General features: G+C 40.7%; 1 protein-coding gene across 12 annotated transcripts in view; it reads left to right on the forward strand.

Moving 5' to 3' along the window:
• The window catches only part of mecom (MDS1 and EVI1 complex locus), an 810,949-nt gene that overhangs the window by 731,057 nt on the left and 61,469 nt on the right, over window positions 1–18,423 (forward strand). For 4 of the 12 annotated variants that reach the window (XM_072255092.1, XM_072255099.1, XM_072255094.1 and 1 more), the window contains exons 4-7: window positions 1,754–1,856; window positions 4,556–4,754; window positions 6,731–6,881; window positions 8,599–8,755. In XM_072255092.1, the coding sequence (XP_072111193.1) occupies window positions 1,754–1,856; window positions 4,556–4,754; window positions 6,731–6,881; window positions 8,599–8,755 (610 nt within the window). Of the gene's footprint in view, window positions 1–1,753; window positions 1,857–2,572; window positions 2,863–4,555; window positions 4,755–6,730; window positions 6,882–8,598; window positions 8,756–18,423 lie in introns of those variants that run through there. The other 8 variants (XM_072255093.1, XM_072255096.1, XM_072255102.1 and 5 more) reach the window with 4 other exon arrangements.

Consider the following 18,423-nt stretch of genomic DNA (forward strand, 5'->3'; position numbering starts at 1 on the left):
GCAGATCATTGTTTGTGGGAGGGAGCATTTGAAAGTGGTTGCAGGGATGGTGTGGGGAGTTAGTGGATACTCGAGTCTGTTATATTGTCTGAGAGGAAGTTCATTTGAATGAGGAGGACAGCCAGGAGTAGCAGCTAATTCTGGGGCACCCTTACAATGATAAGACATTAGGGAAAAAAAAACAGCCTGCTTTCTTCCCTCCTCACATCTGCACTTGGTAAAAGCAGATGACGCCATTATATCTTAATATATCAGCAAATTTAGGCAGCATCCATGTGCATTCCTGTCAATAACTTCTGCCAGAGTGCAGCAACTTCTAGCTAGGGGAGCCCCACACTTCCCTCGTCTCACAAATCAACCTAATTCATCTGCTTTTCCATTGGGTTCTTGGGGCCATTCAGGAATGACCTTCTGACCTTTGAATGATCTGTTACTAGGCTGGCAGAGGACTGGCATGTAGGTGTGGCATCTAAACTTACTGAGCAACAAAGCTAACCGTCACTCTAGCGTGTCCATAATATGTTAAAAGATTGGTGTCTGCCAAATAAGCATTTACTTTCAATGATATTTCAGATACATTTCAGCACGAAAACTTCCCATTTGAATTAACCAGACCATGTCATTGTGAGCAAACATTTCTAATCACATCTACACATGCTGTTCCCAGTTCTCTTCAACTTATTTTCCTACATCCACCTACCCTATCTGATCTCGATAGGGTGATAAAGTTTCTGGTCTAACCATTAACCCTTTAAATGGATTCCAGAACCTCATGATTCTCCAAGTGAAGAGGTTTATTCCACTCGCAGCATGGTAGCATGGTGGTTAGCCCAACACTTTACAGTTCAGGCGATCCAGGTTCAATTCCCTCAGCTGCCTGTAAGGAGTTTGTACCTTCTCCCCATGATCACGTGGGTTTCCTCTGGGTGCTCCGGTTTCCTCTCACAGTCTAAAGACGTACCAGTTGGTAGGTTAATTGGCCGTTGTAAACTGTCCCGCCATTAGGTTAGGATTAAATTGGGGGAATGGTGGGCAATGCGGCTCAAAGGGCTGGAAGGGTTGTATCCCAATAATTAAATAAATAAACAAACATTTTTCACAGGAATCTTGTGCTGATGAATAAAACTTCCATTTATCTTATCCCATTCTTCCATGGAGTTAAGACCTCTTGTGATTCATCCTCTAACCTGCTATGCTAAGTTCAATGTATGCTTCAGTTCCAAAGGAACTCATCGCATGAAACAGCCTTATACCATTATCGTGCTGGTGAGAAGATTGTGCTGATTCGGCACAGCAGAAATCACCTTTCTGAGCTCATCCATCACTGATTCTAATGCCAGCTCAGCATCCCTGCTCCATCTTCCTAAATGTTACATTGCGATATTCTGCATTTGAATTCTTGTTTTGGATGTGCCATGAAGCATTGTGGAATAGACTTTTGTGGAACCTGCTATTCAGATGCAAATCTGACATTGCAAATCTGCCTCCTTAGAAGCAACTAAAGATAAGGCCCTGATATCAGAACTGACAATCTGTGGGCAGGGGTGGTGTGGTGCTGGTGAGGAATCAGTTTTTGATAATAGGCAGCATATCAACAAAAAGTACTTGGCATCTGACCATCAGTGTCCCAGGCTAGGTAAAAGACAACGAGAAGCAGAGGAGAGCAGCAGCAGATTGGCGTCATTATCTCCTCCAGACAGCCACATAATACTGTTCTTCATACTTACTGCAACCTGTCTTTTTTGTTCTCCAGATTTTTTACAGAATTATACGAGACATTAGCCCAGGAGAGGAGCTCTTGGTGTTGACGAAGAGTGGAGGCTATCCTCAAGAAACGATGGCTCCAGAGATACTTGGTGAGTAACTATTGCATCAATTGAATTCCTGCACTTGCTGCCAGTGTGGTTATAGTTTAACGTTTCCTGGCTTGTTGGGTGTTCTTCCCTGGTCCCGTCAGAAATGTTGGTCATTGAGAGGAACTATTATTGTACAATTAAAAAAAACAGAGAAGTGGTTTACAAATTATATTAATTTCATGACTTTAGAACACAGTAAATTTGACAACATTGCTGATTGCAGCAACATTGTGGCTGTGATGAATTTGGAATATTCGGCTCCCGTTCTTGTATCCAAGTTTTATTAAGGCATTATCCCCTGTGTGAGTGATTTTCTTCAGTTCTTCCTTGGTAATTTTGGGAACTTTGAGGTAGATTGAAGCTAAATGCTTCTTTGTTATTGTCTGTTTACTTTAATGGATTTTGGTACAGTTCCAGAGTAACTGGCTATCGTGTCTGCTTTTATTTGTGCTTTCTTTGTGCCAGTACCGGTTAAAAATATCTTGCGAGCAAAATAACAGAATTTATTGCAATCTTATGAGATGCAGAAAAGTTCTAGTGGTCTGGAAGAGTTGGCATTAACGAAAGGAAGAGGAAACACTGTCAGAGTTGACATCAAGTTACTCACCCACTCTGACCCAAAAGGGTGTGAACACTTCAGCTCTTGTCGTAGCTATGGCAGAACATCTTGTCCTCAGTAGCATGATCTTGATTGTGTGGAAAGAGCACACAATGCTGCTGCCAGTTGTAGCTACTTTCCTTCTTTGTTCTCCCAGTAGCTAGGAATGCCTGCCCCTTTTGAAGTTGCATGTGGTTGGATTAAAATATTACTCTCGAGCCTGAAGTTGCATTTTAAATACCTTGTGCACCATGGATGAAAACAGACGATTAATTATCAAGTATTTGGCAGTTTGTGCACATTGCTGACACAATGCACTCAGTTGGTCTATTCTCTTCTTCATAAGAAACATTCTTGAAGATATTAAAGGACCATGAGCCATTGATCCTGGTAATGAATGCCTGTTTTGTAAGTCACTGTGTATAATAAATTGACTTCCTTCCCATTGTTAGCATATGAAGTCTATGTTTTCTTATTAGATGTGCTTTTTTTTCTTGAAGCGGGTCAAATTAACTTCTTATTGTGTAAGAAAATGTCTTTGGAATATGACTTTGAAAGGGAAAGCACATTGGCCGTGAAGGAACAAACAAAACCTCTGCAGAAAATACACTTATTGTAACGACGTATAGTATACCCTCAACCCCCAAATCTGTTTATAATCGCATCTTTACAAAGAAAATGTCAGCAGTCTATTTCGGTAAGTCAATGGATGGGTGGCACAATTTGCTGAGATGTTGCTCAGAATAATTGACTCTCTTCCCTGGTGAGATGTTTGCATCTGAACCAGGGAGATATAATGAAGGTACCATTTTAGAATAATAGGATGACCATTTAGTACTGAGACAAGGAGAAAATCCTTTGCGTAGATGTTTTAAATCTTAGGAATTTTCTACATCCAAGGCTCTGTATGTTCTGTAACTGAGCATGTACGATACTGAGATTTATGGGCTCTTAAGGAATTGAAGGAAATGAGGACCAAAGAGTGGCAAAGTGTTCAGCTGAATGATCAGCCATGATTATATTGCAGGATGGTATGGACTCAAGAGTCCATATCGTCCACTCCTTAGGTTTTTTTTAATGTCCTCTTGTTTTTAGGAATGCAAGGATCAAAGAGAAACAAGCTCTGACATTAGATTTAAATTTGAGTTATAAAGAGAATCGGCCATTTCCAGTGGAGAAATCCAATTTGCCTGATACAGCTGGCCAGCAGAACCTTCCGTGGCTTCCAGGAGTTTAGAAAGAAACCTGCAGATGTTTAATGAGTGGGTTGAGCAGGGTCACTGAAAGTAAAAATTCCAATTTGAGCTTAACATCTTTTGAGGAGAAGATGCAGGAATTGTCGAGAGAGTCCAGCACATTTAGTGTGTGATAAATTTTCCTGCAATTTATGGTTGGAGAGCATGAACAGGTTGAGCAGAGAGACAGTAAGCCTTCAGTAATGTTATTGGTCCTCTGGCGTGTTTTAATGCATTCACAAACTCTATCGGGGCATTTTGAAGTGTTTCCTATGCCTTCGACTATGTTTGCTATACGTAAGCGGGTGAACACTGACCCCTTGAAGCATTTCAGTACTGTATTTCTTCTTGAACTGCACATCTCTGCCTCATGGCTGTTTTTCTGCTGCTGCTCATTTAGGCAAAGTTACATTTAAACCATATGAAGGAACCAGCTGATGCGTACTGAAAGAGTAACTTGATTATAGAACAAACTCCCCTAAAAAAGGAGAAGACATAAATACTTCTCATTCATTTTGTACCAGGCCAGGTATCAGAAACTCTAAGATGAATGTTTGTCCACTTTAATGTGTGAAAAGGAAAAGTCACATGTATACTGTTGATGATAACCTGAACTTGGGAGAACTGGTTGGGTAGACCATGAACTATGCAATTCTGATACCCATTATTATTCATAGACTATCTGTAATTGATTATTGACTAATGCCATATAAAATCTGTATCATGTGATGTTATTAGTTAGCTCTCCTAAAAGCAAAGTGGACTTTAACATATTTAGCGCTGATAATAATTAATTAGAGTTATTAAGTCTTAAAGTTCAGTTGAATCTGGTTTCAAGATTATGAAGTGGTGTTTTATTGCTGCAGAGGAGCGTGAGAATCGTTGCGATGAGTGCAATAAGCTCTTTGAGTGCAAAGCAGAGCTGCTGGACCACCAGAAGTTCACTTGCAGCGGTTCTCCCACTGCATTCTCTATGGTAGATGAAGACTTCAAACCGAAGCTGAATGGTGAAGATGAACTTCATGAGTGTAAGGAGTGTGATGGAGTCTACCCAGACGCTCAGAGGTAGGTGCTGCCTACTCAATGCAGGTTCTGTTTTGTAACGTACTGTACTTCCTAGTGCCAATAAGCTGAAGGGAAAATGTTGCTGTAATTAAGCTCTGCCCCCCTGAGTGGCCCCAGCAAATGTTATTGTCTCTCCAAAATGTGTGGCAAAAAAAAAGCCACAAAGTCCTGTCTCGTTGCAGGTGTTGATAGTAAAATGTGCAGGAAAAGAGAGCTTTGGAATTTTCAACCTTCAAACAAACGTACTTTAGGATTATTTCATATGCTGACAGTGTGTGTGCGTGAAACAGGATGAAAGTACAATAGAATGATGAACCAGATAAATTATAAGCCTCAATTATCAACAGTAAAGGTTCTGTCTGATTCATTACTGCTTCTAGTCCAATTATTAAGTTAATTATTAGTCTAGTCTAATAAGTTAACTAATTTGAAAGCCGTCTTTTTTTTCAATCACATCATTGATCGCTGGTAAAATGTGTGGATGAAATATTCTGATCTGTAGTGTCACACCCAATTTTGCAAAAAGTCCAGTGTTTTCGACCGCTCAACATTAAATTCAGACTCGGCCTTTCCTTATTTTCATTTTGAGCCTTTGTCTATTGCCCCTTAGCCAAAGCAATCCATTTTTAGTTCTGCCTGCTCGCTTTTGAGCCACAGGACTGTTGAGTAAGTTGTTTCACCTTTTAACTTGTCAGTCACAGTGTGGGCATGGACCAGGCTCAGTTTCCTCTGATAGGAAGGCAGGAGGGGCCTGGCCATAGTGACAATGTTGACTGACAGCTCTTAATTTATGCTAATACCTTAATTGGAATTCATCCCCTGGGAATGGTTGAAATATGTTTCTTTCTTTAATATTTAGTAGAACTCATTCGAAAAGGTGCACCCTAAAGCCAGATTCTTATGAAATTAAATCTTGCTTAACCGTACAACTCCCCTCATACTCTTCACTCCAATGAAAATGACAGTTTTCTGATCCACTTCCCCTTCGCCATGCTCCTGGCATTCCATTCTCTGATGTCCATCCCGCTCCTCTATACACAAGCCTCAACTGTTTCTGACTCTCCAGATCCTGTCTTTCAGAAAGACTATCACTTCAGAAGGCAACACACTTGTGGTTTTAATAATAAGCGGCACCCTCCTGTTCTCCTAACTCTGACGACTGACAAAGTTTTCAAAGAGGGTTGGCAGCCAAAGGCTCATTGGCATGTCACTGTGCAGGCATCCAGTCGGATGCACTCAGATTTCTAAGGAGAACTCTCAGGGAAAGACAGAATATTCGAGAATCCATGAGGTTGTCTGAGATTGCCATAAATACAACCACTTGGAAAAGCTGTGTCTAACTGGTGAAGGGACGTTATCACTCAATTAGTTTAGGCAGCCCACAACCCGGTCAACATTCTATCTGTCAAATTGATACTTGATTGAAACTTATAGTGACTATGTGAAGATGTGAGATATACATGTCCTTGTGAGATGTCCGTGCATTTGCAGAATGCATGCATGTTCAGCAATATGTGGCCTGATGTTACCATACATTGACCAGAAATAAAACTACTGGGACATGCGACAACCGGCCTTGCATTGGATTAGCCATGATCCACCCATAACTTTCATCAGCGTCTCCTGCCAGGAAATCTCCAGGTACAAAATTGGGTTAGACAAGATCAGACTTGGCAGCTGAGTTTCCCACCATGCATCACAACTGACCTTATGAATCATGAAAGGGTGCTTTGGCATTGTGCTTTAAGCTGGCAGGGTGTCAGAACCCCATTATAAGCCAACAATCTTGAAGAAGGGCATGGAATTGAGGAAGATATTACTTGTAGAACACTGCAGCCCCAGCTGATTTTTTTTTTAAAGTTGGCGCTTTACCCATTTTAGACTGGGAATGATAATGAACTCATAGCATCGGTCCAAGTAAGGCACAGGCTGTCCTAGAGAGAATGGGAATAATGGGCTCTCTCTTACTGACTCAGCAGCCTGGACAGACATCTGCTGACACATACGGAGGAGAGAGAATATAAGTGCGACCAGTGCCCTAAAGCCTTCAACTGGAAGTCGAATCTCATTCGTCACCAGATGTCACACGACAGTGGCAAGCACTATGAATGTGAAAACTGCGCCAAGGTATGGTGAAGGGTTCCATTTCCTCATAACTGGGCAGAGAAAAGGAGGACCGGAAGATTTATAAAAACATGACTTTTCAGAATCGATTTATAATTGTTAATTTATTTTCAAAAAGTTGGAAGTAAAAATCATTTCATTTTCCCAATTCCAGCACACTTTGTCTCAACCCTAAAATGAAGAGCAAATTTTAGCACCCAGCCAACAAAAGAGTAGTGGTGCTCACTGTAAGTTTTTGTGGGAGACAGCAACCCAATTTATATCTCCGTTGTTTTAAAACATGAATGAATGACCAGGAGTGGAAAAGGTTATAGAAAGTGGTTGATAGAGTTTAGTCCTTCAGAGGCAAAGCCCTGCTCACCAGTGTGAACATTTCATGGAGTGCTGCCACAAGAAAGCAGCATCCATCTTCAAAGACCTCCACTGTCCTGGACAGGGGGTCCCAACCCTTTTTATGACATGGACCCCTACCATTAACTGAGGGGTCTGTGAACCCCACATTGGGAATTCCTAATCCAAGCCATGCCATCTCACTATTACCATCAGATAGAAGGTACAGAAGACTTTGGTGCCACACCACCAGGTTCAGGAAGTTATTACCCTACAACCATAAGGTTTCAATCACTACTACTGTGAACTGATTCTATGTCCTACAGACTCACTGTCAGGGACTCTTTACAACTCCTGTTCTCAGTATTATATCTTATTTGCACAGTTTGACTTCTTTTGCATATTGGTTATTTCTCCGTCTTCATTTATGTGTAGTTTGTCATGAAATTCTATTGTTTTAATTTTCTATAAATGCCTGCAAGAAAGTAAATCTCAAGGTAGTATAGGGTAATATGTGTGTACTTTGAAAATAAAATTATTTATTTTGAGCTTTGAAGAGAGGGGGATGAAGGGGGGGGAGAAAGGTGGAGAGAGAGGGGGAGGGAGAGAGAGGGGGAGGGAGGGAGAGAGGCAGAGAGAGATGTCACATACTGGCTGATTCACAGTCACCAATTCCAATCTTTCTAAGTGTGGTTTATTTGGCATAAAATTTTAGCCTTGATCTGTTATATTCCATCCTTATAATGATTGTTCTTTTCTTTTGGAATATGCCATCATTCCTTTTCATTTCTACTGAGCTGAGCTGGTGGCCATTTAGGCCATGTGGCACGTACACTTTTGCCGCTATGGAGAAAGGGCTGGACACGGGAAAACTGGACTCATACCACAAGATTCCCTGGATCATACCATTTTCATTAGTTGCAGGGGCTTTTGGATCAATGAGGACCACCAAAAAAAAATCCTGTTCTCCCAGTAGGAGGCAGTGTCTAGTGCATCGTCGAAAATCAAAGATGAGGCTTGTAGCTTTATGTGCTGTTAGTTTGGAATCAACTCTCAGGTGAAGATAGACTGGATGGTACAGTATATAAAATCAAGTTATTTTTAAAATTTTATGCTTTGAACCCAATTCCTTTGTGCATTATTTAGATAAAACCTTATATAAAATGATCTGTGTATCTGTGATTAGTTACTGAGATAAACATTCTTGGAGCCATAGTATACAGTAGGTCAAACAATAGACAGGAAAACTAAATAAAGTTTGAAGATTAAGTCAAGTTAATGGTAAAATAAAGCATTCCTTATAGAAACTAGCTTCTGTGTGTGATTGAAAAACTGTACCTTGATCTCTGTATTTCATCTCCCTGCATCAGATTTCTTTACTGTTTCCCAGCAGGTTTTTACAGACCCCAGCAATCTTCAGAGACACATTCGCTCACAGCATGTCGGTGCTCGAGCGCATGCCTGTCCGGAATGTGGAAAGACATTCGCCACTTCCTCAGGTCTCAAGCAACACAAGCACATCCACAGCAGTGTCAAGCCTTTCATCTGTGAGTCATCCTGTTTGCTCTCACCTTTAGCTAGGGTAGCTGTGACCTTCACCACAGAGAGGACGGACAGGAGGATGCACGTGGACCTGTTCGTGTTCTTTTGTTCATTTGGCTGAAATGTTGCTGCTAATACTCTGAAAACCCAACAGCTGGGTGGGTCAGCAAAGGCGTCTCATTTACAGTGCTTCTTCCATCTGTGGTAGCCGGGGTTGACGACAATGAAGTCAACAATGGAGGTTCTTTGAGTTCTGAGGTTTTAGACGCGGCTAAGATTTAGTATTCTTTTGTACACATGGATCTAAAAGAAACTTCTCAGGAGAAGACTAAGGGTGCTCTCTGAGAGAGTAAATGCTGCTGTACCCTGTTTTAATCCATCCTGCACTTCTCTGGGATGAACCATTTGAGATCCTCCATTAGATGTTAATAAGCCAGAAGCTTCAAGTATACAAAGCCTCGCTGCAGTTGTATAAGTATTGGGGACACAACACCTGGAGTAATATGTGCTGTATTCATCTCTATGTATGAAAAAATGAAGTATTTACCATGGACACAGTACAGATATGGTTTATTGAATGGATTCCTGGGAAAAGAGGACTAACATAGAGGGAAATATTAGGTAGAATAAGCCCATATGATCTGAGGTTTTGAAGAATGAGGTATATCTCACTGAAATATAAGATGTTGGAGATGCTGAGATTGTTTTTGGTGGAATCCAGTGGAGGGGGTACAGTATCAGAATATGATGTCAGATGTACAACACTGAGGTCAGGTAGAACGTTCTCCATTCAGAAAATAGTAAATCTTTGGGATTCTCTACCTAAGAAGGCTGTTGCATATATTCAATGCTGAGGTAAATCTTTGGAATACAGTGGAAATGAGGGGTGTGGACGGAGGAGATCGTGAGGACGAAGTTCAGGCTTGATCTTGTCACATGTTAGTGCACGTTACAAGGGCTGTGGGACTTGCCCCTGTTACTACTACTTGCATTCTGTCTAAGGCTCCACCGCAGATTTTCATAACTATCAGTTAAATCCCTTTGCTTAGCGATAGTCTGGGGCTGAACAAAACTGATTCACCACGTCTTTTTTTAATGAGAACTAAACATTTGGTGTATAAAATGATGAGAGACATTGATCGTGTGGATAGTCAGAGGCTTTTTCCCAGGGCTGAAATGATTGCCACAAGAGGACTCAGGTTTAAGGTGCTGGGGAGTAGGTACAGAGGAGATATCAGTGGTAAGTTTTTTATGCAGAGAGTGGTGAGTGCGTGGAATGGGCTGCCGGCAACGGTGGTGGAGGCAGATACAATAGGGTCTTTTAGACTTTTGGATAGGTACATAGAGCTTAGAAAAATAGAGGGCTATGGGTAAGCCTGGTAATTTCCAAGGTAGGGACATGTTCAGCACTACTTTGTGGGCAGAAGGGCGGTATTGTGCTGTGGGTTTTCTGTGTTTCTATTTGTCCTCAGCTAGCCTCTGGAAGACTGATCTATAATATCAGATCTATAACATCAGCCATTTATATATCATCCAGTATTAGGCTCTCAATTATTCCAAGACATTCTAGCTGGCATTCTACATTGCACTTGCCATTAACATTACTTTGCAAAAACTCTGTTTCCTGTTCCAGACATAATAATACCTTCCCTCATGTTAGTTCTTGTTGACCTACCAGTACCTTTACTAGTTTTATGCTTTCCATAGCCTTCATTTCCACAATATTCCCAATCCATTTGAATCCTTTTCTAACTCTTCCTCCGGCCCTAGAAATCCATGTTTGCACCTCTCCTCTTCCCCTCCCCAATCTTTTCCACTGTTAGTGTCCATGTCTACAGCAACAGTGGAATTTCTCCAAATATTTTTGCTTTTCCTTCTGTCTCTGCTCCTTCACGTTCTTTTTAAAGGCATGCTCTATGACCAAGCATTTGGCCACTGCTCCTAACCTGCATTCTTCCCATAGCTCCCTGTGAAGTAGTGCAGGAAGTTCTTCTTGCGTTGAAAGCAGTTACAAATGTGAGCAGTTCCCAGTGCTCCTGCTGTGGCAGAGGTCTGGAAAAACAAACAATTGCATGTCCCCTCACTGAGACTTAGGAATCGTCAATGCACACGTGCAAACCCATGCTTCTGTTGTCAGTACAACTTATGACATAACAACAACGTAATTAGGTCATCAGAATGCCTACTGGGCACGGGTTATGTGGTCAAGTTACTGGTAGAACCACATGAGGCAGAATTATGGTCAGGTGCCTGTGCAACACAGTGTGCACACTGGAGTGCTCAAACCCGGCACAACATCCTATGAATTAAAGAGAACCTTTTTACTGTATGCCTATTTCTAGCCACAGGGTAGATGGAGAGGACTGTGTGAACCTGGATAGTAGCTTGAAGCAATTGTAATCAGATTGGTGGTTTCATATTAAGGAATAATGTGGAGATCAAGATGAACCAACTCAGCAGCTGGTAGACCAAATCAGTCTCATGGGGATTTCTCTTAATGAAACTTGTGCAAGTTGAACTATTTATTAAACAGTTTTTATTTTCTACATTAATCTTCTCCGCAATATGCAACCTTTCTCCTCTGGACTATGGGCTCATACTTAGGCATAATTTTTTACTGTCCCTACCTAAGTAATTATTCATGCTTGAGGCCATCTGGTGAGTGTTACCAGGCTTTTTGATTGTGGAGAATGCCATAATCAGGTCCTACCTTCACCTGATATCTGCATATGTGCCTTCCAGTATAATTTTGAACTTTTTTCCCTCTCCCCTCAATAACAAAGATTCAGTGATAGCCGATGTAGTATTTTTTTTGTTAATCTCTCAGTTAAAATCAGCTAACCTAGCTAAAAAGTTTTTCTAATGATCTGCAGCAAGGCTTGGGCGATCCCTGCTTAAGGGCTCAGAAATGGATACTAAGCAAGCTTGAGCACCATTCACTCTCCGATCTTATTGCCAATTAATTATTTGAGTTTGCTAAATACAGAAATAGGAATGTTGTCAACAAATTATTACACCTTTTACAACATTTGATCCTTTTTCTGCACTTTTGAGAGATTAAACCCATGTTAATCTCTTTTCTTTTTGCATCGTAAAGCTATCAAATGATATTGCAATTGATTTTTCTTTGTTCACTGCCAGGTAATGATCTTACAAATTGTTTGGTAATCCAGCTGTACCGAGTGGAGCTATATTGTTCATGCATTGTATTGTATTACCTGCTCTCCTCGACTTCATCCATAGTCATTTGTTTAAAAGGCCCACACACGCACACTCAGTTTATCCTCCTGCTAGGCCTGTTTTCAGCAACTGTCTCTTATTACTGCATCCTGCCTTAGCTAAACAGAAAAAAATCCTTAACTATAATAAAACAAAAAAAGTAATTATTAGCTTGTTCAAAAAAAAGTCGAGCCACTGAATGGAAACCACATGGATGTATAGGCCAAACGAATTCAAAATAGAACTTAATTTGTTTTAATAAGCAACAAATATGCAGCCCCTGAGTACTGCCTAATTACTATGTTCTCAGAAAATTACTTCACAAAGCACACTGGCATCAGATGGACCTGATACTACAAAGTGGTTTGTGGTTTGCGGTATGCTCACAGCATTTGAAAGTGATGAAAAGCTTGTCAGGTGGTAATGCCTGGAACATTTAGAAATTAGGGGCGGGGTGTAAATGGGGAGCAGTTTGACTGAAACAGTGAAGTGTGAAACTGAAAGACTACACAGAGCTGAGTGCTGTGAGCTTTCTCATATTATCCCCACATGTGACTCTGGCAAACCACACATTGCCTGAACACTGGGGAATTTGACAGACACTTAAATATCTGAATTGCCAAATCAGAAGAAAGGAAAATTGTTTTTAGAATTGATATGAGTTCCTGATTTTTTTATAGAGATGTTTATTATTGACTATATGATAATTAATAGGACTCCATTAAATAAAGCAGGCAAGCTTTACTGCTCGTAAACTGTAAGCTGCCCTTTTTCTGTGCTGCCATCTTCCAATTGACCCTCACATAACTAAATGGATGATACTGGTGTCACTATCAGTTCGATTAAGGTAGAGTCATGGGGAGACGCTGCACAGAAAGTGGCTCTCCAGCCCACTAATTCTGTGCAGACTATCAGTCATCGATATACACTAAGCCTACCCTCATCCATTTTATTTTCTCCGCCTAGGCACTATGTTTATCTAATCAATTGATGGTAGCCAATTAGTAAACCACATTAGCCGGATGAAACTCATGTCTCACAGGGCAAATGTGCAAACTCCACCTGGTCAGTACCCGAAGTCAGAAATGAACCCAGGACACTGCAGTTGTGAGGCTGCAGCTCCACTTGCTGTGCTACTGTGCCTCTCTGGAATGCTGAGTTAGAAATAAAAACAGAAATTGCTGGAGGCTCTCAGTCGGGCAGTCAGCATCTGCAGAAAGAAAAACAGATGTCAGTTTCAGATCGCCGACCCTTCACAATGCTTAAGCTTCACTCCAGAGAGAAAAAAAAATCTTTGAAATCTATTATTTTAGCAAAGTTCCTATTGGCTTATTAAGGACTTTTGGGAAAGAAATAAATTCATGGACTCAGAACGCCCAAAAGCATTTCGCAGCCAAAGGAGCAGTGCTGAAATCTGAGGCCCTCCGTTGGTCAGGTCTCACCATGGATGTTGCCTCCCAGCTGCCCAAGTGATATGCAGGCCAAGGCAGTATGATAAGGAGAGCAAGCTGCTGCCCACGTAGCAGGCTCCCCCTCTCCACGCAGCTGATGAATGCAAAGGAATGGCAGAGACTGATACAGTTTGGCACCAACAGCATCACCAGTCAGCATTGAACTTCCTTAGTGACCACAGCTCTGGATTTTTCCTCAGGGTTTACTCCCGAAGCCTGCCCCATGAGTGGGTAGAGCTGCAAGGCAGCGGAGGTTTGAGATCAGAATTTTCCTTCTAGATGAGCTGCTAACCACAGCCGGCGAGTCCCCATCTGCCCGAATTAGCTGGTTTTAAGGTGCCAGAAACCTATCTCTCACAGTTTTCCTGTTAGTAGAAATGGTTCCACTGGGCTTAGTAGCTAAGCCACATGGGCTGGAGCTGTTCTTGGTTGTCAGAGGCTACTTAAGACGCATGCCATTGGAAACATTTACTAGGTCATGAGAGCTTATCCCCCCTATCATATTTGGCTATAACAAACATAAGGAATCTGAAATGCAGACATTGTTGTAACTGTAGGAAATTCAACAGTCAATTTGGGCAAAGAGTATTTCCACATTGTGGGTGTGTATGAATACTATCCTTTAAGTAGTGTCATTATGCCTCTTTGCCCATTGTATCTCCTGGGGATAGTGGGGGCAGACATTGAGAGATGCAGGTGAGCTTTATATTAATGACATTCATGCAGGTGAGGAGTAATACAGGAATAATAAAGATTGGGTGTTGATTGTAACCACTTTGTTTTGTACCGCAGAGTCTGTCCAAATACTACTATTAAATGATTACTCTGTGGTGTATCTGGCTGATAACCGACATTCATAACTACTCTGAGCAGTACACTCAGTAGCCACTTTATTTGGTACACCTGCTTGACAATGAAAATATCCAATCAGCCAAACACGTGGCAGCAACTTAATGCATAAAATTATGTGGAAGTATGTCAAGAGGTTCCTTTGCTGTTCATACCAAACATAAGAATGGTGAATAAATGGGATTTAAGTGACTTTGACTGTGGAATGATTGCCAGTACTAGACCGAGTAGTTTGAGTATCTCAGAAACTGCTTATTCATACAACTGTCTCTAGCATTCACAGAGAATGGTGTAAAAAACAAAAAAAAATCTGGTGAGCGGAAGTTCTGTGGGCAAAAATGCCTTGTTAATGAAAGACCTCAGATGAAGATGGCCATACTGGTTTTAGCTGACAGGAAGGTGACAGTAACTCAAATAACCACACATCACAACAGTGGTGTACAGAAGAGCATCTCGGAATGCACAGCATGCTGGACTTTGAAGTGGGTGGGCCTACAGAAGCAGATGTCCATGAACCCACAATCAATGGCTACTTTCTTAGGTTTTGGAGGCTACTGAGTGTATATTTTTCAGTTATTTATTAATTATTATTTATTGACAGCACGGAGTAGGCCTTCTGGCCCTTCGAGCTACGCCACCCAGCAATCCCCCAGTTTAATCTTAGCCTAATCACAGGACCAATTAATGTACCAACCAGTACATCTTTGGACTGTGGGAGGAAAACAGAGCACCCGGAGGAAACGATGCAGTCACAGGAAGAACGTACAGCTGCGGGAATTGAACCCAGATCGCTGGTACTATAAGGCTTTGTGCTAACCACTGCACTACCGTGCCGCCTTTAATTTGCCCATTTTAATAGTTTTTAGCCCGAATCATAGGGATGTTTTTGCTATCAACTTTGAGAAACAGAGATTTATAATAGTATTTAAAAAGAAATAGACCTGCATAACCATTCAAGCTTTAGTTGTCTAGGTACATACATAATGGGCAGAGAAGTTGAAAGGTTTGGAATTCCAGTTCTGGGTTATAAAATTACATTTGAACTCTTGAGTTAATGTAAATGAGGTAAATCACTGCTGTACAAACATTTTCCATTAAGTGTTGATCAGCACATTAACCTTGCAATGATTTATTTTAATTAATTGTGCTGAACGTTTTAGATGCATCATTTGATAAACAAAGAAATTTTATTAAAGCGTCATACTTCTAATGTAGGAGAGATAAGAAAGGAGTTAACTTCTGTTGACTTATTGTATGTATGAATACCTACTGTGGTCGTACCAAATTCCTAGCTTGCCAATACTGACAAAAGGTATTGAAGCAGAAGGGGTTTTTGATATAATCTATTAGAGCATTAGAATGATCATTCCGAGCTATGTTACTATATTTTAATTCCAATTACTAATGACAAACCATATATACCTATTTATATTCAGGAGTTAATGGAATACTTGCTCTTATTGTGCTAGGATATAGTCATGAAAACATACAGCACAGAAACATGCCTTTCAGCCCATTGTCCACACTGATCATTAACTAACCATTTAAATTAATTATACAATAATCCCATTTTTTAATTCTCCCTATATTTTTATCAGGCCCAGTTTATTCCCCCCCCCCCCCGCCATATTCCATCATTAAGCTCCACAGTAGGGGTAAATTGCAATGGCAAACTAACCTACCGATGCATAGATTCTTTGGGATGTGGAAGGAACCCAAGTCTCTGTCACTGTGAAACAGTGACTGTAATAGTGACACCACTGTGAAGGGACAAAAGAACACAGGATGTATATGTAGGAGCAGGTCACATGATATTGGACCGCTCTACCATACAATACAATCCTGGCTCATTCTGTTTGTGCTACACATTACCTGAAGACTTCGTTGTTCAAGAACCTTGACAAATTATTGCTGATCCAAGTAGAAAGTTGGGCTCACTTGTATCAGTGCAATCAATTCTTATATATTTGACCAAAATGCTTATTACTTTATTGCAAGGTAAGCTTGCGGAATTATAGTTCCTATGGTGTTGGCTTGACAGAAGAGAGAGGTGGCAAGTTGTGGAACTGTATTGACTAGATCTGCTTATTTTGTGACTGTCAAGAGGCGATAGACTGGTGAAAACCTAATGGTTCACTGAAGCCCTGCACCACCCTTACCCAATCTGCACAGTATGTGAATCCAGTCCTACCCCATGTGATTAACAGAATCGGGGAGTGCAGAAGCCCTTGGAGGTTAACTTCAGCTAGTTTAATGTCTTGTGTTCTCACAAAAAATCAAGAAAATAGGAGGAGCAGCAGATCAGCTGGATCTTTAAGCCTGCCCTCCCATTCAATTTGACCGTAGCTGATCTACCACAAGCCTTAACTCCAATAAAGCTCTAAATTCCCTTTTGATGTTTCAAGTGTATTGACCTAATCTTCAATACTTCCGATGATCTACCCTCTACAATTACCTGGGTTAAAGAATTCTAGAGATTCTCCCACCCTGATCTGGTTCTGAACACTGAACCCATACATCGCTTACCCCAGTTTGTTGCTATTCATTTAGGAAGGTCAAGATTCATAAAATTATAATAATTGTAGGGCATTTTCATATCTCGTAAATATTTCCATCATTTGGATGAGATTTTTGGCTCTTCACATGGGTGTGTGACGTCCCCTGGCACTGTTTGAAAGGTTTGGGGATTTCCTTCACATCCTGAGCCATGAACATTTCGTAAATAACACTGCTGAAATAAATTATCAGGAGCCTGTTCGTGGAATCTACAGTAACTGCGTGTGGATTATTTGCATTATTTGCCTAGTTTATGACAGTGATCAGACAAATAAATGACCATCAAGTTCAAGTTCAAGTTTGGTTGTCATTCAACCATACATGAGTACAGCCAAATGAAACAGTGTTACATGGTGGAAAGATATTAAGGGGCATCCTGAGGTTATAAAAATTTCCCTACAAATGTAGGTTTTTCTTTTATGTTAGTAAAGTTATATTTTAAATTGATACTGCATGCAATGTTTCTGATCGAGCATCTCCCTTAACATAGAAAGTGGTTTGCCATGAATGAAAGCCCCCCACAAGTATTGATCCCTCTGTATAAGTAAGTGTTGGAGAATTACGAAACAGGAACAGGCCATTTGGCCCATCTACTCATGTGGTTGGCCTTGTTTCTGGTTGTAAAAGACAAATGGTTATCATGTGATAAAAGGACAAGTAACCTTTCATTGGTGAATCTAGTTCAGAGATAGTGTTTGGAATCTTGCATGCATTCAATTCTATTGCACTTTTTGTCATTATATTTCCTTTGTTCACATCCTGTAAAGATTCAGTGGATATTAACTGTCGACCACCTGTTCACTGAAACTACGACATTTACAGTGACTTCCTGCCTTATATTCATTGCAGGTTCATTCACTGAGGCCAGATTGCTGAGGCAGACCTTTCTTCCTAACAGGTTTATAACTTGCATGTTACCAGAGTATCTCAAACCACTTTGCAATGTATCCAAAACATAAACATAATTGCTTTTGAGACAAACATGGCCTTCAGCTTCTACAAATCCACCAGCTATAATCAATCATTTTTTGGTGCTGATGATCAAACAGTGCCACTACACCCTTTCTGTTTCACAGCAATAGTAGGAGAACCTTAAGTGTAAGATCTCCTCCAAAAATTTGACACCTCAGAGGGTGCAGTACTACCTCAGGTGTATAGCATAGAGATTCAATTCGTGATCTTCAGAAGCAAAAGTAAGGATGAAGGTGCTAAACAGCTGACACTTAGCAAGCAATGGTAGAGGTTGGATAATTAGTTCAGCAGATATAATCGTGATAATTCCCTTGGATGAGGTATTCAGAACATGATTGAAATGAGAAGATATTTCTTTTCCCAGAGAGTAGAGAATCTTTGGAACCAAAATGGGCTATGAAGGCCCGGTTGCTGGTTTTATTGAGGAAAGAGAGCAGTAGATTTCAGCATATCAAGATGGAGTCAATACAGGAATGTAACACTGGATTTAAAAAGTCTTGTAGAATGGTGGAGTAAGATGATCTACCCTGCTATTTCTTATGTTTTCATAGTTACTAGACTAATGACACTTTTCCTAAAGGACTAAAACATGTCTAAAACAGGAATATATTCACTTTTTAATCATA

Source organism: Mobula birostris, chromosome 4 (genome assembly GCF_030028105.1).
Source record: "Mobula birostris isolate sMobBir1 chromosome 4, sMobBir1.hap1, whole genome shotgun sequence".
In the NCBI taxonomy this organism is placed as follows: Eukaryota; Metazoa; Chordata; class Chondrichthyes; order Myliobatiformes; family Myliobatidae; genus Mobula; species Mobula birostris.